The sequence below is a fragment of the Microtus ochrogaster genome, chromosome X, assembly GCF_000317375.1.
Source record: "Microtus ochrogaster isolate Prairie Vole_2 chromosome X, MicOch1.0, whole genome shotgun sequence".
Taxonomy (NCBI): domain Eukaryota; kingdom Metazoa; phylum Chordata; class Mammalia; order Rodentia; family Cricetidae; genus Microtus; species Microtus ochrogaster.
In genome coordinates, this window is record NC_022026.1 from 57,060,343 (window position 1) to 57,086,783 (window position 26,441).

Genomic DNA, 26,441 nt, shown 5'->3' on the forward strand with positions numbered 1-26,441 from the left:
GAGCATATCCCATGCCTTAGGAAATCTTTATACATCCTCTTGGTCTCCCTGAAGTATAGCTTCTAACAGCAAGCAGCCTTTGTGGCTCTTAGCTTATTTTCCTCTTCTCTTTCCTCCCTTCTGCTTTGCTTTCATCTTAAACTCATGCCCCATCCTCTCAGATGGTTTTAAAGAGTTCTCCACCAGCTGGTAATCACAAACTCAAGAAGCTGAAGCTGAGGTGGAGGGGGGAAAATGAGAGGAAAATTAATATTCACTTAATGAGCATCTTTTCGTCCTTATGTTTCTGTTTGCCTGTCAGAAAAATTGTTGTGTACACATTCTCTTTTCCACACCCCTTTGCCTCTTTTGGTAAGAAAACAATTTTTAAATACACTTTCTTTTATAAACTAATGGGATCCTGTAGGAAAGTCATACAGTAAAAGAACTAGAGCTATTTAATGTCGGAGGGAAAAAAAACAGCGCCATCTTGAAGCATACTACATTCAGTCAGAAAACCCTGGTACAGATGTATGGAAATCCTTAAACTGTATTTGCTCCTGATGGAATTGAACCTGCAGGGCCGGTGAAGAGAGCTTGGGGACAGAAAGGAAAACTGACAGCTCAATGTGGGAGAAATCAGAAGGGGCTGTCCTCAATTTCCAGACTCTGGAATCACTTGCCTACTCTAACCCTGTTTCTTGGTTTGGTGGTAATCACAAGTTTTCCTCTCACAGAATGAAGATTGAACCACAGCAGCCGTGGGCAGAAGACCTAGTGCGCTCTGAGGAGCGGAGCGGAGCTGCAGGGAGGCTGAAGCCCGCCCCCGCAGCCCACCCGGATCACTTCTGCAGTTGGGAGTCAGAGTTCGCCTCCCCTCAGAGGAGGAGACTAGGGAGGAGCAGCGCGTGTTCGGAGGGAGGGAGGGAGGCAGGGAGGGAGAAGGACGGGGCCGCTTTCCTAACGCCCAGTTTGCCCACAGGTAGGGGAGACTTGGCTTCCAGGCCGCACTCAAAATGGAGCCAAACTACTGCCTCGCCTAAGATGGCGGCCTCTCCGCCTCTCAGCTCAAGGTCTCGAGCACCGACGGGGCCGCCCCGCGGAGAAGCGCGTCCCCGGCCCTGCTGGGCGCCGCCCCGCTTTCCTCAAGGTGGCGCCCCGCCCCGTGACGTCAAGGGAGCCGGCGGCCTGACGTCCGGGGCTCCACCTTCACCTCGCCTCCCCGGGCCTCCTAAGATGGCGGCGAGCCTGTTTCCTCCCGGACCGCCGCCACTCTCAATATGGTAGCTGTTTACCATGTTTCTCCTCCCCTCTCCGCCTCAACTTCCTCGTTATTTTGAATAAACTTTATTGATGCCCTTGAATTTCCTGCCCCTGGTCCCGGGCCCTCCTGGCGACTCCTCCGGCGGTCTCTCCAGACCCGGTGGCCAGTTCCTCGGCTCGAGCCTGCCTCCTGACGAGCGAGCCAGCGACAAAGCCGCTCGCCGGTCGGACGGTCGGCCGGCCCCCGCCCCCCCTCCGGTCAGGCCTCGCCCTCTGGAAGGCTCTGAGCGGCCAGCCCGCGCAAGGTCTGTGGTGACTGCTGCCCTCGAGCCCCGGCCGACGACAGGCACTGCGTGACGCGGCGTGTGGTTTCTAGGAGAAGGCAAGTAAGGCTCCCAGCCTCACAGCGGCGCTCCCAGAATTCCCCGCGCGCCGCCGCGGGGGCCGGAACTGCCCGGCTAGCCTCTGCTCCTCAGCAGAGCCGTGTTGCCCCGGAGCGAGCAGAGCCGCCGGCCAGGCTCGGGGGCTGAGCCCTGCGTTTCGAGGACTCCCAGCGCCTTCGTCATGGAGACGCTCCCGTAGGGCTTGCGGCCGAGGGCGTTCCGCTCGCGCTGGGGGCGGGAAGAGCTTTCCTGTCAGTCGGGGAGGCGCGGAGAGAAGATCCTCATAAGTTTAAGGGGCTTGAGCGCCGAGACTGTCGCGTCGGGTGAAGGCTCTAACAGTCGAGGGCTGCGGCAGGGCGCTCGGCCGACTGAGAGGACCGCCAGCCAGTGCCTGCCATTTGGGAGCGCTGGCAAGACAAGTCTTCGCTCAGTTTACCGGGTGTAAGGAAATTCTGGGCAGTTTCCCGGGGCTCCGGGGGGGGGGTCCTGTTCGGTGTCGGGGCTGAGGCGCGATTCCTGTCAGCTTTGGGGTTGCGACCTGGTCCGCTTCGGGGCGGCCGGCCGGGAGGGGAGGCTGTGGCGAAGGACGGACGGCAGCGTTGCCACTCCGAAGGCAGCCCCGAACCGAGATTGGAGTCGGCTGCCCGGCGCTGCGGCTCCTCTTCCCGGGGGCTCCGGGGCGGTTTGCGGGTAAGCCGCGCAGACTTTGAGCGTCCGCGCATCTCGGGGCTTCCTATTTGGGGGCTAGGGAGTCTCTCTCCCTCAGCCTCTCTCTGCCCAGCCTCATCCTTTCTGCCGTGCTGGGCGTCCTGATAAAGGGGAGCCAGAGGCCAGCGGAGACAGGCTCCGCTGAGGGAAAGCTTTCCGATATTTCCATGAAACCCGGAAAGAAGTTGTCACCGACTTGAGGGCTGAGGGAGGCGTTTGGACGGCTGGGCAGAGGCGAGCGCAGGCAGAGGGTTCTCTCTGTTCCCGCTGAGGGGAAGAACTCCCGGGAGGTGGGTGGACTTTCTCCGCTCAGCTCCCTGGCACTCAGCAGCTGGGCTGCGTCCCGGCCGGCTCGCCGACTCCCTAGCTCCGCGCGGAGGTTGGTACCCAGGGGGTGGGGTGGGGGCGGGGACGCGGGACGGTTCGGAAACCCGGGGGGCCGGCTTCACTTTGTAACAAGTGGTGTTTGTGTCCAGCCGCCTTCTAGGCTAGGCGCTCGGCAAAGCGTTCCTTGCTGCCTTCGGACCCTCGGAAAGGCCCAAAGCTGGCCCGCCGCAAAGCGACCCACCCCCCTGTGAAGATGGCCTCGGTGCCGGTGTATTGCCTCTGTCGGCTGCCTTATGATGTGACCCGATTCATGATCGAGTGTGACATGTGCCAGGACTGGTTTCACGGCAGGTAAGAAGGGCTGGCCAGGTGTGTCGTGTGCTCACCAGCCCTCTCCGAGACGAGAGGGCCCCTTTTCTACCCCTGCTCCGAGGCTAGCCCCTCCCTCAGTTTACTTTCAGTTCCCCACTACTAGACCTAGGTTTTTCTATCCGTCCTTGCAGACTAGGGCCTTGCGTGCTTATATGATTTTGTAGCTGCCTTCTAGCTATAAAGAGAGGATCAGTTTTGTATCTTGCCTGTTGTGTTTTCCCTCATATGCTGCCTTTGCGGGAGGCAGTACTGCATTTTTGAGATATCTGAGTCCAAGAACGTGGATTTCTTTGTAACTCACTATCAGTGGCCTTGGCCTGCTGCGTTTGCTTCTGTGAGCCTCCCTTACAAATCAATACCTCTTTCATAGCATTCAGTTAATGGAGGAAGAACTGGAATATTATTTTTGTGCTGTCTGCAGAACCATCTACCTAAATTAAATGTAAAAGATATAGGGTAAAACAACAGAATGAATGCACATGTCACCCAAGTTTCTAGTGAAGTTAGTATACGTAATAAAAATCCTAATATCCTATTACTGGGAGGATTTGCACACTGGAGTATAATAAAAGCAGTATATGGTATCCTTCAGCTATATATTAGATTCAAGAATTTTTAGTTGTCAGTCTTAACTTTCAAAAGACCTATTCCTATAATCTCAAAAGCAAAGTAAAGGTACTGGTATTACCAAAATTCTGACCTAAGCTGAGACTGCCTTGATGCATTACGTTCAAGTTCACATTTAATTGATTTTTACTGATTATTTATTATGTACCTGGTATAGAGTTCTATTTTTTGCTCTATGTTATTTTTGTGTAATGGGGACAAACTTAGGGGTGATACCTTTTCCTTCACTCTGGAAATGTGGGAATTAAGATGTCTTTCATAAGGGCTGGGGAATGTAGTGCAGCATGTAAAATGCTTGTATATCACACTGGAAGATCTGAGTTCAATCCCCACCATTGCATAAACTGAGTGTGATGGCATACACTTGTAATCTCATGACTTGGGAATGACATAGTAGTACCATGCTAGCTTGGGACACATGATACCTTGTCTCAAAAAAAAAAAATCGTAGCCAGGCATGGTGATATGAATTTATAATCCCAGCTTTCTGAAGGAAGTCCTTTCTAATTTGCAATCCTCTATAATTTACTGACTGAGGTCAGTGGGTCTCATGTTCAAGGCCTGCCTGAACTATAGAGAGCCAGTTGATGGACAACATGGGCAACTTAGCAAGATTCTGTCTCAAAATGAAAATAATGTAAAGAGCTTGGGATATAACTTAGTGGTAACCTCTTACCTAGCATGTATAAGAGACTGGGTTTAATTCCCAGTATCACACATACCCAAAAGAAGTCAATATCCCTGGTTGTTTTTAATAGTGTTGATCAGGTGTCACTCCTCAGCTTAAATTATTCTCTCAATGGTTCCCCTGCAGAGTAAAATTCACTTTTTTTTCTGTGAGAGGCAGACCTTTTATGATCTACTTAGTTAATCTAGTTTCCTGTCATACCTACCTCCTTGTTTTGGGATACAGGGTTTCACTACTTAGCCTGGCTGGTCTGCAACTTGAAATGTAGTTCAGGCTGGCCTTGGTGTCACAGAGATTCACATGTCTCTACTTCCCAAGTGTGGGAATTAAAAGTGTAAGCCCCTTATGCCAGCCTTGTTCTTTATGACCCAACAAAGCTAAATTACCTCCAACCCTGAGAGACTCTCCTCCTCATGCTCCTTTGTTTTTGCATGTACCATACCTTTGATGCTCTCCCCTATACAGCTCACAGAATACTTCTTCCTCTGGATTCCTCTTGTACTTTGTATACATCTTTATTTAAAAATTTTCATCTTATAGTTATACATATGTCTGTGTCACTACCTGGGAATGCAGTATCTTTTTTTTATTTTTAGTATTTTTAGAATCTCGTTCAATGATAAACATGCAATAGATGTTGAGTATGTTTTTGAATAAATGAAGGAGGCTTCATGAAAAAGCTATTGTACTGTAGCCATTAGTTTGGGTTGTATATGAGGTATGTAAGTTCAGTATCTGGAAAAATGGTCTTTTGCTTACAGTATTGCTATCTGGGAGCAGAAAACAGGAATGAATGCTTCCTAAGTACTTATTCTGTGTCTGACTCCATAACTGACATTCCATAAATTATTTTGTCTATACCCAAGTCTGAAAGTTAAAAAATTTTTTTTTTTTTTTGGTTTTTCGAGACAGGGTTTCTCTGTGGTTTTGGAGCCTGTCCTGGAACTAGCCGTTGTAGACCAGGCTGGTCTCGAACTCACAGAGATCCACCTGACTCTGCCTCCCAAGTGCTAGGATTAAAGGCGTGCGCCACCACCGCCCGGCTTGAAAGTTAAAATTTTTTTCTGCTTGTGTGTGTGTTTATGTTTGTGGGTGTGTACACTTGGGTGTGTGTATGTGGAGGCCAGAGGTCAATCTCAGGCTTCATTGCTTAGGAGCCACCCACCTTGTTTTTTTAGAGATACCGTTTCCCATTGGCCTGGTATTTTATGAGTAGGCTAGGCTGGCTGACCAAAGAGCCCCAGGAATCTTCTCATTTTTGTCTCCCCACCACTGGGATTACATGTAGTCCAAGGTTTTTATATCTATTCTGGAGTGAACTGAGGTCCTAATGTTTGTCTAGTAAGCATTTTGCTCATTGCGCTTTCTCCCCAGCCTAAAAGTTAGATCTGTGAGAGAGTGTGCTGCTGTAACATACCTGACATCCTCTCCAAGTCCCTGCATGTGCACACAGGGATGCATATACACCATACTCACAGCAGCACACTCTCTCACACTAAACCTAGAATTTAGGTTGGGCTAGCTGGCTAGTGAGCTCCAGAAATCCACTTGGCAGTTTCCCCTCAGTGCTAGGGTAATGCAACTTGCAGCCATGCTCAGTTTTATGTTGGTTTTGGGAATTTGAACTCAGGTCCTCTTGCTTTTATAGCAAACATTCTTTATCCACTGAGCCATCACTCTAGTTCCTGAAAGTTAGATTCTAAAATTACATTTATTTATATGTGTGTGTGTGTGTGTGTGTGTGTGTGTGTGTGTGTGTGTGTATGTGTGTATGTACACAGGCTTGCTTGTGCACAAATATGGCATGATATGCATGTGGAGGTCGGAAGACAATTTGCAGGAGTCAGTTTTCTCTTTCTACCAAGTGAGACCAGGAATGAACTCATGTTGTCAGTCTTGGTGACAAGCACCACCTGCTGAGCCATCTCATTAGCCCCAACCCAGATTTTTAAAAGAGTGATATTTTTAAAAAACAAAAAAACAAAAAACTGGGCTTTGAGGCACAGTAATTACAGCTACTTCCTCAGGAGACTGAGGAAGAAGGATTGCAAGTTCAAGGCTGGACTGTGCATATTGTACAGTTGAGACATGCCCATTATAGAAAATGCAGAAAGTAATAGATGGAAATAAAAAATCATCTGTTAGTCTGTTAGGTACAATTCACTGTTAATTACATATTAACTCTTGTCTTTTGATTTATAATGTATGTTTTTATAGGTTAGGATTATATCATAAATATCATTTTGTGGCCTCCCTGCCCCCACACCTAACATTATAATGTGGGTATCTGCCAGGTTGTTAAATAGTCATCTAAAATGTGTTTCTGATACCTTGTCATGTATATGTTTGGCCCCAGTTACTTGGTCATTCCCTTTATGTTTGTATACTAACATTATTTGTTTTCTTATATTAGCTACCGAAACTTAAGAAGTTTTTGTTTTGTTTTGTTTTGTTTTGTTTTGTTTTTCAAGACAGGGTTTCTTTAGGTAACAGTTCTGACTGTCGTGTAACTCGCTTTGTAGACCAGACTGGTCTTGAACTCACAGAGATCTATCTGCCTCTTCCTCTTGAGTGTTGGGATTAAAGGCATATGCCATCACTGCCCAGCTGAAACTTAATTATGGGTTTTTTAGCCAGATCTGTCTTTAATCACATTTCTGAGGTGTATTCTGCTTTTGTTTGTACATTCTGACACAAGTTTCTTGAAAGCATCCAGTTTTAAAAATCTTCTCTGCTTCTTTCTGTGGGCTGCCAGAGAACAAGGAACCTAGCTGAAAACCAGATCCTTAATGGGCAGCTGGCTGCTCTTACTTACTCAGTACACCCTCACCCTGCTGTGCTCATTGTACTCTAAGGTTTTACTTTAGCTCAATTGGAAATTACTAAATATTTTAGACTTTTCATGATTGCTTACAATAGTTAATCATGCAGACCCGGTGTGTGTCGTGTGATGATGTGTGTGCTTGTATGAGTATTAGCATATACTTGTGAGCCCACAGAGGCCAAAGGAAGACATTAAGTGTTTCGCTGTATCACTCTCTGGTTTATTTCCTTGAGACAGTTTGTCACTGAACTTTCAGTTAATTTAATGACTAGCAAGTCCCTTCTTCCTTTCTTCCTGCTTTTGCCCCTAATGGGACTTGGGTTACTACCATACCTGAGTTTTTCCTGGGTACTAGGATCTGTTTTCTAAGGTCCTCAGACTTGCAGAGCAAGCCCTCTTATCACTGAGCCCCAATCTCACAGATTTTATGTCCACAAATGCCTAGAGATTATAGAAATCTGTTTACACCTTCGATAGACTTTTGAAGTTCAGTTAAGGATTATGGTACATAATGACAAGTTACTACCTGGAGTGGAAGTGAAGAAAGACAACTATGCTATTTTGATGATAAAAATCTGGACCTGCCAGGGGGTGGTGGCCACGTCTTCAGTTCCAGCATTTGTGAGGCAGAGGCAGGCAGACCTCTAAGTTTGAGGCAGCCTGGTCTATAGAATGAGTTCTGTCTCTAAAAGAAAAAAGAAGCATCCTGTGGAGGTTGTGACTTTCTGAGCGTAGATTTGAGTTGCTGATTTTCTGACTCTAGAGACAATATTCTCAAAATAAAAAAAATGACAAATAGTTTCATTCATCTATAAGGCAGTTGAGTTGTGCAAAACACTCTTGATTTGTAGAGCAGTGTCTTTTAGTGTACATCACAATTATTTGAAAGACCCATTAAGAAAGCAAGATAGATTTCAACCTCAGTTTCTGATTCAATAGGTAAATGAGGCCCACATTTGAGAAACATAAATTTAAAGCAGTATCAATTTCTTCTCCTTCCATAGAGTATGATAACATCTGATATTGGAGGATGGATGAAATAGCATTATTGTTACTATACACCAATTATTGTCAAAGTGTTTCATCTCTGTGAGGCCTTAGTTTTCCTTATAATGGTTATAATAGTTTATATACATGTTAGTTTTTTATTAGCATATAATGGATCTTATGGCATTTCTTTTCATCATTTATTTGTTTGTTATTTTGTTTGTTTGTTTGTTTGAGGCAGGGTTTTTCTATGTAACAGCCCTGGCTGTCTTGGAACTCACTCTGTAGACCAGGCTGGCTTTGAACTCACAGAGATCTGCCTGACCCTGCCTCCTGAGTGCTAGGATTAAAGGTGTGTGGCAGCACTGTGCTGGAGTTTTAATTAGCTTGGTTTTATGCAGGTTAATTTTGTATATTTTTGGTTTTTTGAGCCAGGGTTTCTCTGTATAGATTTGGAGCCTGTCCTGGAACTTGCTCTGTAGACCAGGCTGACCTCAAACTCACAGAGATCTACCTGCCTCTGCCTCCTGAGTGCTGGGAGTAAAGGCATGCGCCACCAAGGCCTGCCAGTTTTATGCAGATTTTGTGCTGTGCTATCATATCTGTTGTGGTCTTATGAGTCTTAATGACTCTATCCTGTCCAGAAGACATCATTTCACAGCAGTCTTCCCCATTCTTATAATTTTTGTGCATCTTCTTCCACAATGCTCCCTGAACCTTTAGGGAAAGGGTGTGATAAGTTCCCTATTCTTACAATTTTTCTTCCCTTTCCACTATGTTCCCTGAACCTTGGGAGTGTGTGTGATATAGATGTGTCATTTATGGCTGAGCACTCCACAGTGACTTATTCTCTGCATTTTGACCAGTCGTGAGTTTCTGTATTAAACATCATTCACTACATAGAGAAACTTCTCTGATGAAGGGTCCATAGATATTTAGAAACATTTAGAAGGCAGTATAATGGAGGTAAAGTTTTAAGTGGGGAATGGGAAATGAGGGTAGAAAGAAAACCAACACTAAAGATATTTGAAAAAGTCATATAAAAATGCTGTTTTATAAGCTTCCTGTTATATGTACATACATGCACATAGATCAGCTTAATTCAATCGGAGGGATAATGTTCATCTCCAAAAGCTATAGATTATCAAAAATCCCAGTGCCAGGTATGAAATACCCCATTTGTCCAGGTGGTCCTGGAGACCCCTTCCCTCCCAAAAAACAATACAGGGTATTGTCATTGCTTTTGGTTACTCGTTAGAACTTGCTGGTAAGATACTATCGCTGAACATTATCATATACTTTGATCATGGGACATGGAAAATTCAAGCTGGTTCTGACTTGGAAGCATTCTTCTTACTAGTTAACTTTCATGGTAATAGAAAGTGTTTTTGTAGTCTTCTGGGGAAGAAAGACCATCAACAGCCTTTGCCAGCTGTGAATCTGTGAGCTACAATAATGACTGGCCTGGCAAGATATGTTCATTGGTTCAGTAGTAGCATGAATGCTATGTTGGTAACCAAAAGCTTTCTAATTGGACTTAGGGCCTATTCCACATGGGGAACTCACGTTTTGTTCTGTAAATGTAGCCAAGACCTATAGTTAAGGAAGTTATAGGCCCTACTACTATTTTGCTAAAGGGACGTGCCTGAATTAATCTTTTAATATTTTTTTTGGTTCCATTTATTCCTTCTTTCCCTTCCCCTGCCTCCTCTCCTTCCCCCCTTTTCCCTTTCCTCTGTGTGTGAGCATTCGTGCATGTGCGTGCACATGTGGAGATCAAAGGACAACTTGATGAAATCAGTTCTCTCTACTATGTGGGACCCTGGGATCAAACTCACGTCATCAGGCTTGCAGAATAAGCACCTTTACCCTGTTTAGCTGTTTGTCAGTCTTCTTTTTTTATCCTTCCATTTTTCAGAACTTGACTCTTATTGTGTGTATATATTTTGACGTATGTGTATTAGTGAGGGCATACATTTGCCATGCGCTTGTGTGGAGGTCAGAGGAAAACTTTCAGAAGACAGTTCTCTCCTTCAGTCATGTTGAGGCAGGATCTCTCTTGTTTCTGCCTTGCTGTGTACTCTGGGCTAGCTGGCCTGTGAACTTCCAGGTGATTCTTTCATCCCCACCTTATCTCCCTATAGAGACTAGTGGGATTATAGACGTGCTCCACTTTAATTTAAACCTGCTTTCTACATTGAATCTGGAGATCTAACTCAGGTTATCAGGCTTACATGGCAAGCACTTTTACTCTCTGAACAATCTTGCTGGTCTCTTTTGATAGGTATTTATCTGATACTAATATACCCATCCTACTGGGTGATGGTGGTGCACACCTTTAACCCAACACTCGAGAGGCAGAAGCAGGCCTGGTCTACAGAGCTACACAGAGAAACCTGGTCTCGAAAAACATATATATAATCTTAATCTTTTGATTAAGGGTGATTTTGTATATATTTTTACCCCATTTTCTTTTTGCTGTGCTCAAACCGAGTCAATTCCAGGCATTCTGTCATTGAACTACACCCAGCTGTTATCCTTTCCTTTCAGCCTACACTTATATGAAATGGGATTTTGTTTTTAAAGAGTGTGTGTGTTGCTCACATGTTGTATGTTGTAGTGGGGCAAGAAGGCATGCATACAAAATTTAGAGTTGATTCTCCTCTACCGCTACATAAATTCTCGGGACTGAACTCAGGTCTTCTGGCTTTGAGGCAGATGCTTTTTACCTGCTGAATCATCTTGCCAGCCCTTGTTTTTTTTTTTTTTTTTGAGAAAGGCTCTTACATAGCTCTTTCCTCAAACTTGGCTCTGTAGCTGAGGGTGCCACCTCCCACCACCTTTTGAGGTCTGAATACAGGCCTGAGATAGGAAACCAGATAGAATCTTGAGTAAAACTTGCCACTGTTCTGGTACCTCTGATCTTTGAGTCCCACTTGGTTCCAGTTTGACTGCCCTGGAACTCACTATGTAGACCAGCCTGACTTGAGCTCAACAGAAATCCAACTGTCTTAGTTTCCTAAATACTAGGATTAAAGACATGCACCACTATGCTGGGCTTGAAACTCTATTTCAAAAGTCGAAATTGAGCTAGAGTTTTAACTAAGTGACAGAGCACTTGGCCCTAGGTTCAGTCCCCAGCCACAAAACAAACAATAGTAACAACTGAAATTCTTGTGTATTAGTTACTTTTTTATTTCTGTGAGAAAACACCATAACTGAAGCAATTTATAGAAGGAACGGTTTATTTGGGTTTATGGTTCTGGAGTGATAAGAGTCCATCACCATCATGATAGGGAGGCATGGAAGAAATCACCACACATGGCAGCAGGAAAAGCAGCAAGGAAGCACATGGCTTTTGAAACCTCAGAGCCCGCCCCCAGTGACAGACTTTCTCTAGGTAGACCACACTTCCTAAGCCTACCCAAACAGTGTAATCAGCTGTGGACACAGTATTCAGATGCCCAGGAACATGGATTCAGATTACCACCGCACTATGGTAGCCTGAGAAACAGAAAATCTTTTTTATTTTTATGAAGAAGAAATGCCTTTCTTTTGCAATAAACATTTTCATTTATATAACTGGCACTCTGTGTAAGGGATAAAAAGTGAGACCAGAGAATCAAGGCCTTTTTAGACTCTGTAGATCAGGCTGGCCTCGCATAGAGTTCCACCTGCCTCTGCCTTCTGAAGCTCTGGGATTAAAAGTGTGTGCCACTATTGTAAGCCTGGTCAATTAATTTTTCAAGAAAAATAGGGAGGGTCTAGAGATATGGCTCAGCAGCTAAGAGCTGTTCCAGAGGATCTGAGTTCAAATCCCAGCACCCATGTCGGACAGTTCACAACTACTTGTAACTTCAGTTTCAGGGTTTCCAATGCCCTCTTCTGGCTTCCAGGGATAGCTTCTAACACATACACATATACATAAAATTTTTAAAAAGTTAAAAAAGAAAAATAGGGAGCTTTTGAAGGGTTTCAGGGATGAGATTATAAGATCACATTTGTTTTTTTATTTATTTAATTGATTTTATATGTTTTTGTATGCCTGAGTGTATGTATGTACACAATATGTATGCAGCCCAAGGAGTTCAGAAGAGGGTGTTGGATCTCTTGGAACTGGAGTTCTGGATCCTCTGCAAAAGCAGTAAGCACTCTTAATTGCTGAGCCATCTCTCAACCCCACAATTGTTTTTTTAATTACTGTTTTAGTATGTAGATGCATTTGTGTGGACACAGAGTAGAGGCTTGGAATCTAGTTGGGTGAACAGGCCAATAATTCTAGTTAGAAATAATAACAACCTGTATTAGGGCAGCAACAATAAGAATGACAGAAGAACATAACTGATAATGAATTAGGATATAGAACTGGGTGGTAGTGGTGCATGCCTTTAATCCCAGCCCTTGGGAGGCAGAAGCAGGCAGATCTCTGTGAGTTCGAGGCCAGCCTGGTCTACAAGAGCCAGTTCCAGGACAGCTAGGGCTTTTACACAGAGAAACCCTGTCACAAACAAACAAACAAAAATAATTAGGATATAGAGCTGAGCTTTTGAATTTTATACCATGTTTTGTTTTTTTTGTTTTTGTTTTTAAGTTTTGTACCGTGTTTAACTGTTACCCATTTTGAGCTATGTGAGTGTAGAAAGAATGTTTGACTTTGAACTGTCAGAGGGAGAGCAGACAAGAGGGGATGAAAGAAAAGTAGAATAAGGGGGTTTTTGTTGTTCATTAAGGTCAGTGCGCTTGTTTAAATGGTATTGTAAAGAAAAGAGAGAAAGAAACAGGGTAAGAGATTGAAGACACTTTAGAAAGAAGGGACAATTAATTGAGGAAGTAAAAAGATATATTACCTAGATTCAAATCCTGACTTTAGGAGGAAGGAAAGATAGTACTTCCATTGTAATAGGAGGAAAGAATGAGTAAAGAAAGTGGAGTTGGTACTAGGAAGTCAAATTAGTTCTTGTTTATTTCATTTGTTTTTTTTTCCAAGAAGGAAGTAAGTCATTTGCATGGAGATAAGGGAGAGATAGTGGGATCAAGATTAGAAGTTTACTGTGGATTGTGGGATGGAAAGAGCTAAGGAAATTATAGGATTATCAAGCAGCATAATTTATATATTTTAGACAGTGATTTTTTTTGCCTCCAAAATTGGGCGATTTTTTTTTTTTAAATCCAGCACACCCTGTAGTCTAGTGTTAGTGGGATTGAGCTAGGGATAGGTTTGTAAATATGATGCAGCATAGTAGGGCAAGTGAAGAATGCTGGAATTTAAGCTAGATAGTAAATAGGTTGAAGTCAAGAATAGGTGGATTTGGCAGGGGTTTGGTGCCATAGGCCTGTAATTCCAGTGCTTGCTTATAATCCCATTATTCAGGAGCTAAGGCATAAGGATTATGAGTTCAAGGTCACCCTAAACTACACAAGCAAGACCTTGTCTGAAAGCAAAGCATAAAGTTAAAGGGAATGCACTGAGTGTAGTGTTGTGGCATAGGCCTTTAATCCTGGTGCCAGGAGGCAGAAACAGATATCTGAGTTTCAGGCCATCTAGGACTACACAGTGAGACCTCATTTCAAACAACAACAACAGAACAAATTAAATAAAGAGTGGGTGAAAAGTAGGAGCAGCTAGGGTTTCTTTTGTGAACAAAGAACAGGTGTAGTGAGACTTGCATTGATATACTTATGGTCAAAGAAGTGGTGCATGTATTTCATATTCCCGAAGTGAAACAACTGCTGGACAAAATCTGGGGGATGGTCATGCGAGTAGCTGAAATGAGAGTGGGGGTAACTACCTGAAGATGATAAGATCAAAGAAGAATGAACCCAGGAAGTTGGGTCCCCATGCTAATATTGATACTAGGTTGAATATTGAAAAGATTTGGGGTGGAGAAAAATCTGTGTGCAAGTTCTTTGAGTGAAGGGATGTGTTGGGGAGAAGGTTAACTGGAAGTAAAGAAGAGCAGGAAGTGGTATGACTGCCTGGTATGAAACTTAAAGAAGAACAGTCATTATCTCACACAAGGCCTGATGGTTAACGTTAGTTGTTAACTTGATGAAAACTAGAATCACTAGGAGTTGGACCTTAGCATGCCTTTGGGAAATTATCTTGATTATATTTTAATTGAGGTGGGGACCCGTACACTGTGAGTGGCACTTTTCTGGGTGATGTAAACAGAAAAGGAACTGAGCAGCAGTAGATACTCATTGCTTTCTTCTTCCTGACCTGGACTCAATGTGACCAGATGTTTCAAGTACTTGCTGCCTTGACTTTCCTACTGACATGCACCTTTTGAATTATGAACTATGAGCTGTCCTTAAGTTGTTTTTGTTCATGACATTCTGTCATGGTAACAGGAAAAGAAACTAAAGCACAGAGTAGAGATAATCTCAAATTCTCACAGGAGAGTTAAAAAAATCATCTACTGAACTTCCCTGAGTTGTCAATGCCTGGAAGAATACAAGGCTTCCATCTGATAGAACTCTTAATACAGTGCTCCTTAGACTCTATGTTGAAGAACCAGCAAATAGTTTCCTTTATTTTCATTCTATAACAAATGGATTTTGTAGAATAAAAAGAATGACTAGAAAAATAATGTGAACAAAAAGCAATATAATAAACTCCAATTTTTCATTATTAGATTCAATGACTATTACAGCATCCTGTCAGATTGCTGAGAAGTTATACCTATTTTCACTTTCTGTACTTAACATAGATCTGTAATCAACAGTTCACAGATCAGTATTGGACTATAGATTACACTTTGAGTGGTACTAGTATGAAGAAAATAGTTTCCTTGAAGAAAAACCAAATTTGGTTAAGCTTGGAAAGTAAAGGGTTTTTTTGTATTTGGTTTTATTTTATTGTTTTAAATTGAGCTATAAATTTTTCTCCACTCCCCTCTCTTCCTCTCCCCTCCCCTTCTACCCTCTCCTGTGGTCCTTATGCTCCCAATTTACTCAGGAGATCTTGTCTTTTTCTACTTCCCATGTAGATTAGTTCCATGCATGTCTCTCTTAGATGTATTTTGGTTTTAAATGGGTTTAATCAAAGTTGGCCTCCTGATTCCCCTGCTCCCATCTCTGAAGTTCTTTTTTTTTTTTTTTTTTTTTTTTTTTTTTGTTTTTCGAGACAGGGTTTCTCTGTGGCTTTGGAGCCTGTCCTGGAACTAGCTCTGTAGACCAGGCTGGTCTCGAACTCACAGAGATCCGCTTGCCTCTGCCTCCCGAGTGCTGGGATTAAAGGCGTGCACCACCATCGCCCGGCCTCTGAAGTTCTGATATTACTGGTATATTAGTTGCTTTTTTTTTTTGTTTTTGTTTTTGTTTTTGTTTTTGTTTTTTTCGAGACAGGGTTTCTCTGTGGTTTTGGAGCCTGTCCTGGAACTAGCTCTTGTAGACCAGGCTGGTCTCGAACTCACAGAGATCCGCTTGCCTCTGCCTCCTGAGTGCTGGGATTAAAGGCATGTGCCACCACCGCCCGGCTATTAGTTGCTTTTTTTATTACTGTGATAAAACACCATGACCAAAGCAACTTATGAAAGAAAGCATTGAATTGGGGCTTATAATTCCAGAGAATCCACATTTATGATGACAGAGAGAAGGAGGCAGCAGAAATAGCTGAGAGCTCACAACCTTAAACCTTAAGCTGGAATTAGAGAGCACACTGGGGATGGTTGGAGTCTGTTAAAACCTCCAAGTCTGCCTCCAGTGACACACCTCCTCCAACAAGGCTACACCTCATCCTTCCTAAGTAGTTCCACAGTCTGGGGGAACAAGTATCCAAATATATGAGCCTGTGGGGGTTATTATTCAAACAACCACAGAATGAATGCATGTACCACCAGTCTTGGCAAGTGTTTCTTGAAGGGGAAAAACAACAAAAAGCTTTAGGGTAGTGAGGGGTAATATCTGGATTTGGCAAAAAGTAGTATCATTTACTCTGTGCCTGTCTCAGTGTTCATTGTGCTATGAACTTTATGTACATTATCTGCTTTGTAACATGAGGGGCTGCTCGTGGGGTTTCTGCCCAGTTCCCCAGAGCCAGCAGGCTCCAAAGAAAATCACACAGAGATCTCCATAAGATTATAAACTGATTGGCCCATTAGCTCAGGCTACTTATTAGCTCTTGTAACTTACATTAACCCATTATTATTATCTATTTTAGCCACATGGCTTGGTACCTTTTTCAGTGAGGTAGGTCACATCCTGCTTCTTCAGTGGTCTGGGCAGGAATGGAGGGAATTAGGCTTCCTCCTTCCTAGCATTTCTCCTGTTCTCATCATCCTGCCTCTACTTCCTGTCTGGTTGACCCACCTATACTTCCTGCCTGACCAATCAGCGTTTATTTAAAACATGATTGATAGAATACAGACAATTCTCCCGCACCACTCCTCTAACCTCTACAGAGTTGATGGTTTCCTGATTTCTTTTTTTGGTGGGGGGGAGTTTTGAGACAGGGTTTCTCTGTGGCTTTGGAGCCTGTCCTGGAACTAGCTCTGTAGACCAGGCTGGTCTCGAACTCACAGAGATCCGCCTGCCTCTGCCTCCCGAGTGCTGGTTTCCTGATTTCTTGACATCCTACAGGTTTATAGACGTAGAGTTAGAAAGATGAAAGGGACTTGATTTCAGGAAATTTGTCATGATCTTGGCTGAAATAATTTGAGCTCTACCATGTTTTTATGTACCTCGCTGTATGTGGTTAATAAAAAAATTTAAGCATTTAACCATAGCCAGAAATTATTTGAAGGGTTCTTATCACCTTCCTTTGTAAGGGTAGTGTTTAGTATGTGAAACTACTGCTTTATGTACAAGCAAACAAAATTAAATCTCTCTTAAACTGTAAAATATGAAATAACATGTGGTCATTGTAGCAAGTAGAAAATTCAAATGAAGCTGCAAAAGATTACCTAAAATTTTTCATTCATAGTTGTTGGCCATAAAATATTTCTAGTAGGGGCTGGAGAGATGGCTCAGACGTTAAGAGCATTGCCTGCTCTTCCAAAGGTCCTGAGTTCAATTCCCAGCAACCACATGGTGGCTCACAACCATCTTTAATGGGGTCTGGTGCCCTCTTCTGGCCTGCAGGCATACACACAGACAGAATATTGTATACATAATAAATAAATAAATATATTCAAAAAATAAATAAACCTTTAGAAAAAATATTTCTAGTAATTTTATTTAATAAATTATCTCAGCAAATTTGTAAGTTTGGGTTCTATGTTGAAATAGTGTTTTGGAGCCAGATGTGGTTGCTCACACCTTTAATCTTAAGTACTAGGGAGGCACAGGCAGATGGATCTTTTTGAATTCCAGGACAGCTAGGGCAGTTGCAGAGGAACCCTGTCTTGGAAAACAAAAACAACAAAAAGAAAAGAAAGAAAGAAAGAATAGTATTTTGGATGCATAAAGCAAGATAAAATGTCATTAAAATAAGACCTGTTTTTAATATTTTGAGACATGTTTTCCCTATATAGCCCAGGCTGCTCTAATATTTGAGGGTAGCCAGAAACACATGATAATCCTGCCTCTGACTCCAGAATGCCAGAATGTGGAAATTAGAAGTTTGGAGTAGAACATCAGGCTCTTTTATTTTTTAATGTGGCTATTTGAAACATTTAGAATTACTTACTTGGTTTCTATATTTCTGCTCATTCACATACGAATGCTCTAGTTTCTTTCAGCTTTGATCATTCTGAACCCTAATGAAGTTTTTGTTTGTTTGTTTTTTAAAACAAGGTTTCTCTGTATAACAGCTTTGGCTGTCTTAGAACTTGCTTTGTAGATCAGTTTGGCCTCGAACGTGGAGATCTGCCTTCCTGTGTCTCCTGAGTGCTGGGATTAAAAGCATATTATTACCACTGCCCAACTGTAATGAAGTTTTAATGACATTTTGTCATCATTGTTTGAGACCAGTAGAATTTTGCATTAATGAAAATGTTTTGTAGTCTGCATGATATAGTAGCTGCTAACTGCATGTGGCTGCTGAATATAGCTAGGGTGATAAAAGAACTACTTTTAAATTTTACTTAATTTTTTAAATTTATTTTTATATGTATGAGTGTTTTACCCACATGTATGTATGTGCACCATGTGCCTTGTGCTAGTGGAGGCAAGAAGAGGAAATCAGATCCCCTGAACTGGAGTTAGAGAGGATTGTGGACTTCCCTCTTGGTGCTAGGAATCAAAAACCAGTCTTTTTGGTGTTTTGGAAGAGCAACTCTTTACTGCTGAGCGATCTCTCCAGCCCCCAATTTTACTTAATTTTAATTAATATAAATAGCCACATGTGCTATGCAGCACTCACTGTTCTGGAACTTTTAAAAGAAAAAAAATCTTACAAACCTTGGCTATTTTTTTTCTTTTCCAGTTGTGTTGGTGTTGAGGAGGAGAAAGCTGCTGATATCGACCTATACCATTGCCCCAACTGTGAGGTCTTACATGGACCCTCCATTAGTAAGTAGATGTTAGAGTTTTCATCAGGAAGTGATCAAGGGGAGAAACAAATCAAAGGTAGTTTTGAAGAGCATTTGCCTTTGTGCAAATTGGCTTTGCCTGAGTGTCTCAGACATTACTGCTTACGCAAGTCCGGCGTGCCTGCAGCTATTGCACTGAGAGGAGTGAAGTACATAGCTTTATCTCCCTCCCTATTTAGCAACTGCCTAGAGGAAGCACACTCTCTTCCCCAGGAACTTTTCTGAGTATAAGAGAGTCTCTAATTCTAAATGCCTCCTGGGGTTTTAGATTAGAAAATAACCTATTGAGTGTGGAGGACTTTGTTCATGGACAATCTTAGCTCCTGGCCATTCTAACTCATGACCTCTTGTCTTTTTCTGGTTTAGTGAAGAAACGTCGTGTGTCTTCCAAAGGGCATGATACTCACAAGGGAAAACCAGTGAAAACTGGGAGCTCTATGTTTATTCGAGAACTCCGGGGTAGGACTTTCGACAGGTGAGGACTATTTGTCCAAAGGAATATTAAGCATCAGGGCTATGGAAAGCTGAACATATTTCCCTTCAGCTTCTCAACTGACAGTGCTTCTCTCATGTCTGGATTATCTTCTGGGCCCTGCAAAATCTCCTATGGGTGGAAACTTCTGTTTTGGTCAGTTTCTAAGTAACAGTGGCTAGAGTTTCACTTGATGTTTAGAGTACATGATGGTCTATTTACAAAAATCTGCAGTAGTTGGGAAGCAACATTTGTCTTAGTCAATTTATAAGCATTTGAGGAATGCTAGAATTGGAAGAATTCTTTTTGTTTTCCCCTGTGTATATTAATTTTATGAAGTAATGTGCTTTGTTATGACATTTCCATATGTTACAAAATGTACTTTGATCATAGTCACCTATTCAATGACCCTTTCTTATTCCCTCCCCCTTTCCTCTTCCATAGTCATAACAGTCTTCCATTTAATGTCTGGAAGAATTTTTAATGATCAGCAAATTTAATTCTCTCATTGTAGAGGAGAGAAAACTTCAACACTAAAACATTCTTTTGTCTTGTATTTCTTTTTTAGCCAAAAATGTTTTCGTTTTTTTTTCAATTAATCTGGGTTTATTAACAGCCAAAAATGTTTTTGTTTTTTTTTCAATTAATCTGGGTTTATTAAAAACAAATTAAGTACTTTTTGAACAAAAACAATGAGTTGAATAAATAAATACTGTGGTTTTTAAATTCATTGAACTGTTTTCAGGTTTCCTGTTCTTCAAGTGTTATTTAGATTGTTTTTCTAATTTATTGGTTTAAAAAAATTTAAAGGCTGTCAGTCTACCTCAGACCCCTCAGATCCTTTCTTCTACCTATGTCAGCTAATTTCTTTTACATTCTTTCAAAAATACTCTTTGTATCCACATATATGTGTTTGTATGTCCTTTTTTATTTTTTGAAACAATGGAAACACTATGTTTTGTACATTACTTTTGTTTTTAAGCCTAAATTATCTGTCTTGGACATGAAATCACAAATATATAATCCACAAATCTTACACAGATATTCTTTATTCTCATTCATGGTCATTTAGTATTTCATTGAACGGATATATATTTTATTTAACCAGTCTTTTATTGATGGCTATTTAAATTGATTTCAGTATTATACCATTACTGAGAAAGCTTCTGTAGTCAATATCTTTAGTTTTCAGTGATAAATATTGAACCTAGGCCTTACGCATGCTAGGCAAGTACCCTACTACCGGGCTATATTCGAAGCCTCAGTGAATATCTTTGTACTTAAATTTTTTGCTTATGTGACAAGTACAGTTGTAGATTTAACTGTGTGAAAGTGAAATTGTTAGGTCAAAAGAATATGCCTGAAGAATCTATAAATAGCTGGGCGGTGGTGGCGCACGCCTTTAATCCCAGCACTCGGGAGGCAGAGGCAGGTGGATCTCTGTGAGTTAGAGGCCAGCCTGGTCTAGAAGAGCTAGTTCCAGGACAGAAACCAAAAGCTACGGAGAAACCCTGTCTCGAAAATCAAAAAAAAAAATCTATAAATATTGCTAGTTGTTTGCATAAAGGTTGTACAGTTTTATATACTGACATTTTGTCAAGGCTCCTGATTTTACTATATCCTGGCCAATATTTTTTTTAATGTTAAACTTTTTGTTCTAATCAAAATTTAGTGAAATCTTTTTATTTTAACTTTTGCTACTTTAATTATGAAAGAGGTTGATTTTTGTATACTTACGACTCCTTTGTTTGGTTTTTGTTTTTCAAAACAAGGTTTCTCTGTTGCCCTGGAAGTTCTGGAACTTACTGTGTAGACTAGGTTGGCCTCAAACTCAGAGATCTGCCTTCCTATGCCTCCTGAGTGCAGGGGTTAAAGGTGTGTACCACCCTTGCCCGGTTATTTATGAGTCTTCTTTATTGACAGTTTTCCTTTTTTTCTAAAGCATTTCTCATATTTTTATTGAGAATTTTTTTCATGTAACATATTGTGATCATGCTTTTCCCCCTCCCAATTCCTCCCAGATTTTCCTCACTCACCCAACTCTGCACTTTTTATTTCTCTCTTTAGAAAAAAAACATACCATACTAAAACAAACAATCCCACAAGAAAATCTCTCTGTGCCCCCCCCACATATACATAAAAAACACCACAAAATATTAAATCAACAAAAGACAAGACCGAAAAAAGAAAAAAAAAGCCCTAACAAAGCAATATGAAGCAAAAAAATCTACAAAAATACCTTTGAATTTATTTGGTGATGGCCATCTACTGCTGGACATGGAACCTACCCTTAAGTGTGGCTAATATATCCAGTGAGATTCCATTGAAGAAAACTAATTTATAACAGCTTTTTTTTTTGCAGAGAGTTTTAGTTTTTAATGCAGATCAATTTATTTACTAACCATTTTAGTAGCAACTGGGTCTTATCTCTTAGATGTTTTTCCCTAGTACCTTTATGGCTTTACTTTTTGCAGTTTAATTTTTGTGCCATCTAGAACTACATAGAGAATGAAACAGATACTGAGCTTAATATGTTTGTTTCGATACGACTCATTTTCCTTTTCTTCATAGTCTATTTTTTCTTTCATTTTCTTTTTGGTTCTGGAGATTGAAATCATAGACTCAATGCAAGCTAAGTAAGTGCTCTGGTACTAATCTATACCTCCATGTATCTGCTATCTTTTTTTCTATCATGTTTAGGAGTTGAGGGAAGGGAAAGAATATCATCAAAATATATTTTATGAAAAATTTAAAAAAGAATTTCCATTTTATAAGTGCATGTATTTATATACTGTTTTGTAAAAACTCAGTCTTTGTTCTCTTCACTAACATTTTAAATTGGACGTTGCTATTCTGAGTTAGAACAAATGAGTCAAAATTGTTAATTATATCTTTCCTTAGGTAAGCTATTGACTAGTTTCCTTTGTTATTCAGAAAAGAGCAGTCTGTTCACCATATATTCCCACCTCTGTCAATGACCTTGTCTCCTGCTTTGGAGAGGTCATTTCTTTCCTGGCATATGAGATGTATGCCATTAATTGTCACCCCATATAAGACTCCCTCAGGAAGACTATGCCCTTTACATGAGAGGCCGTTGATGCCTTTAGTGAACAAAATCTCAAAGTCAAGGTTTCTTTCCTGTGACCCACACAGCTCAGATGAAGTGATTCTGAAGCCCACGGGAAGTCAGCTAACGGTGGAATTCCTGGAAGAGAATAGTTTCAGTGTGCCTATCCTCGTCTTGAAGAAGGATGGATTGGGGATGACACTGCCCTCTCCATCATTCACTGTGAGGGATGTGGAACACTATGTTGGTAAGACACCACAGACCCTTTTAACTATGACATTACCTGTTCCCATCAAGACTTGAGTCATACTTGGTGTGGTGGCATATACTACCTTTAAGCCCAGCACCTGGAAGGCAGAGGCAGTCAGATATCTGTGAATTTGAGGTCAATCCATAGTGACTTCCAGGATAGCCAAGGCTGCATAGAGAGAGCCTGCCTCAAACATAACAGAAATAAAAGGACTTGAGACGCTTCTCTAATCCACCTTTTTATGTTTGCTTTCTAGCCATCTTGAGAATATGATGTGAAGTGCCTTGCCCAGAGTCATTCTTTGGCAAGGCAAAGAGACAGAATTCTAGTCTCTTTTCCATCTTAATTTGTGTGTGCATGCGTGCGTGCGTGTGAGCGCTCATAGCTAATGACAGTATTTGCTTTATTCTCTTCTATTAACAGACCAAACAAAATTAAATTGGTCCCCCTCCCATTTTTTTAACCTGGCAAATTTTAGGTATCATACTTTCTCTGAAACATGTTATTATATACTATTTATTACTGGAGCTTAAGTTTGTGGGGAGAGTGGAAGAGAAGAAATAAAGAAGCATATCCATGGCCGATAGATTATATGAGAGTCCCTAACAGGCCTCCACCCAGATCTTGAGAAGAGAGTGTGATAGATTCCTACTCTTTGCTCTGAACACATAAGTATCTGAAGACAGAATTCCTGAGTATAAGACTAGGTGCTGGTGAGGTGACAAGAACTTTTTGTCCCTGAGATTGCTTGGTACTCATTTCTTTATTTTAGGTTCTGACAAAGAGATTGATGTGATTGATGTGGCCCGTCAGGCTGACTGCAAGATGAAACTTGGTGATTTTGTGAATTATTATTACAGTGGAAAGAGGGAAAAAGTCCTCAATGTCATTAGTTTGGAATTCTCTGATACCAGGTAAGAGGGGAAAGGTAACAAAAACTTTTCTATCTAACAAAAGCCTGATTGTCTAAAACTTGTAGATATACTTGAATACTTGAATTTATATTTTGGTTTGTTTCTTCCTTTGGAGTAGGAAGGTGGTATATACTTTGTAGGGTATTGATTCAACTTTATTAATACCTAAGCCAATTTGTTCTCCAGTTTTTCTTTCCTTTCCTTTCCCTTCCTTCTTTCCTTTCTTCCTTTCTTCCTTTCTTCCTTTCTTCCTTTCTTCCTTCCTTCCTTCCTGCCTGCCTGCCTGCCTTCCTTCCTTCCTTTCTTTTTTTTTGAGACAGGGTTTCTCTGTATAGTCCTGGCTATCCTGGAACTCGCATTGTAGAGCAGGGTGGCCTCGAACTCACAGAAATCTGCCTGCCTCTGCCTCCCAAGTGCTGGGATAAAAGGAATGTACGTACTACCACCACCTGACTCTCCTCCAATTTCTAACATTAACTAGATTGTACAGTATCTACTTAATTTGTCTCCTTCATTTTAGGGCATCTTTCTTTGAACTCTTTCTAGTATTTATATTTTTTTGCCTCGTAACTGTCCTAACTGAAGGATAAACCCTCAGTTTCTGGAAGTAGATTCTAAAATCTAAAAATTAAATATAAGTAGTTTTTCTAAAGATAGGTTGCCTGTGTTTAAAAGTGAAAGGTTGTAATCTTTAAAATATTCTGTCTATACTTATATACTCAGAACTGTGGTGAATACCAAGAAATTATGGCATACCTTTTTGTTATTAGAAAACTTACTGGTGCCGGGCGGTGGTGGCGCACGCCTTTAATCCCAGCACTCGGGAGGCAGAGGCAGGCGGATCTTTGTGAGTTTGAGACCAGCCTGGTCTATAAGAGCTAGTTCCAGGATGGGCTCCAAAACCACAGAGAAACCCTGTCTCGAAAAACCAAAAGAAAAAAAAAGGAAAACTTACTGGTTATTGAGATAATTTTAAAAAGTTAGATTTGCAAGAAGATGCAAAAATAGTGTACAGTAAGGTCCTATGTACTTTTCAGTTTCCCGCAGTGGTAACATGATCATTATATTAAAACCCTTACTATAGCTTTTAAGATTAAAGAATCTAAACATATTTAAAAGCTGTAGTTGCTTTATATATCACTTCATCCTGAAAGCCTGTGAGATAGCTTTGAGATATGCAGAAAAGAGGGAAAAACTGGAACACACAAAAAATAAAGCCGAGGGACTAGGTTGCATGTGGATATGTGCTATATACATGAATGCATAATTCTTTGTTTAAATAATTTGTAGAGATGGACTGCAGAGTTTTCATCGACTTTCCTGAAGGTCAAAACAAACAGGAGAGTATAATGTTCTAAAAGATTTATGAGTTTATATAGGATAAAAACAGCCAGATTTATGGAACTGAGCTCCAGGAGGTTTCTGTAGTATAAGGGCTTTTCATAAAGAAGATATCAAGGTAGGGACAATGCAACTTTTATAAACTACGTACTGAATAAGTAGACGGAAAGTGAAATGATAACTATGACAATTTAGTAGTAGAAATGAGCACATTCTACTGGGAAAGGATTTGGAGCTAGGACTTAGAAATCTGATGAAATAAGACTGAAATCAAGACTGGAGAGATGACTTAGCAGTTAAGAGCACTGGCTGCTCTTCCACAGGAACAGGTTCAATACCCAGCATCCACGTGGCAGCTCACTCATAACTATCTATAACTCTGGTTCTAGGGGATCTGACACCTCACGTAGACATATATGCAGTCAAAATACCAGTGCACATAAAATAAATGCAAATAAAAATAAATAAAATTAAAAAAGATTTTAAAAGACTACTGATCAAATTTATAGGAATAAATAACCCTATACCTTTGGGTTCTGTAGAGAAAATGATTTTTTTATTTGTCTTATCTGACCAGGATATTTTATTCAGGCTTAAACTTTCAATTTTCAATCAGTTTACATGTCTTTTCACCTTCTTTACTAGGCTCTCAAACCTTGTGGAAACACCCAAGATTGTTCGCAAGTTGTCATGGGTGGAGAACTTGTGGCCAGAGGAAAGTGTGTTTGAGAGACCCAATGTACAGAAGTACTGCCTCATGAGTGTGCGGGATAGCTATACAGATTTTCACATTGACTTTGGTGGCACCTCAGTCTGGTACCATGTGCTTAAGGTAGGAATGAATATGACTTCTGGAGGTAACCAGATGTACCTGCCTTTCATATTCTATTTAGGTAATACTTTACCATAATTAACTCTATCAAGGTTTGTTACTTGGTAGAGGGGCCTCTAATTTTGGTGCTTAAGCAAAAATGCTTTTGAAGGTGGCTTGGGCCTTGAATTTCAACACTTGGAGGGTTGAAGCAAGAAGGTTGCCATGAGTTAGAGGTCAGCCTGAGCTACATGATAAATTTCAGATCAACTTGAGCTAAAGCATGAGCTACTGTCTCAAAAAACCTCAAACTAAAATGAAGAACAACAACAAAAAATTCATGGTGATGGAGGTAGGCATGCCTAAGAAGGTGCTAGGTGAACCAGGCAGTGGTGGTGCACACCTTTAATCCCAGCATTTGGGAGGCAGAGGCAGGCAGATGTCTGTGATTCAGATGTGTGCCTAGTTGTCAGCCTGGTCTCCATAGGACAGCCAGCCCTGTTAGACAGAGAAACCCTGCCCCCCAAAAAAACAAAAGGCCCTGGACTGCACCTCAGCACTAAAACAATACTTTTTTTGAGGTCTGGGGATATAACTTAATGATATAGTGCTTATTAAGCATGTGCAAGACTCTGGTTTCTTTGTTTTTCTAGCACTGCAGAAGTAGTTTGAATTAAAATAGATTCCTTAAGATAGTCCCAACTGTTCCCTATTTAAAGGAACTAATTTCTTTTATTTCTAATATTAGAAATTTCTAGTATTTCTGTTCTACCAATATGTATGAAAATGTTTGTATTTTCTTTAGAAATTCTTGATAACATGAGTTTTCTCTCCCCCAAACTTTAATATCTGTACCAAAGAATTCATTTATATGTTTGTGAATTTTGATAATTATATAGCTACTTAATGGCCACAGATAAAACAGACATATTACAATTTTTTTTTTTTTTTGGTTT

General features: G+C 41.1%; 1 protein-coding gene across 4 annotated transcripts in view; it reads left to right on the top strand.

Moving 5' to 3' along the window:
* The first annotated feature begins 1,103 nt into the window (after window positions 1-1,103).
* The window catches only part of Phf8 (PHD finger protein 8), a 104,743-nt gene continuing 79,405 nt past the window's right edge, over window positions 1,104-26,441 (top strand). For 2 of the 4 annotated variants that reach the window (XM_005358883.3, XM_005358884.3), the window contains exons 1-7: window positions 1,682-2,066; window positions 2,810-3,011; window positions 18,525-18,610; window positions 18,997-19,105; window positions 22,256-22,416; window positions 23,192-23,333; window positions 25,320-25,506. In XM_005358883.3, coding sequence (XP_005358940.1) covers window positions 2,914-3,011; window positions 18,525-18,610; window positions 18,997-19,105; window positions 22,256-22,416; window positions 23,192-23,333; window positions 25,320-25,506 — 783 coding nt within the window. In that variant the 5' untranslated portion in view covers window positions 1,682-2,066; window positions 2,810-2,913. Of the gene's footprint in view, window positions 1,629-1,681; window positions 2,067-2,693; window positions 2,713-2,809; window positions 3,012-18,524; window positions 18,611-18,996; window positions 19,106-22,255; window positions 22,417-23,191; window positions 23,334-25,319; window positions 25,507-26,441 lie in introns of those variants that run through there. The other 2 variants (XM_026784821.1, XM_026784822.1) reach the window with 2 other exon arrangements.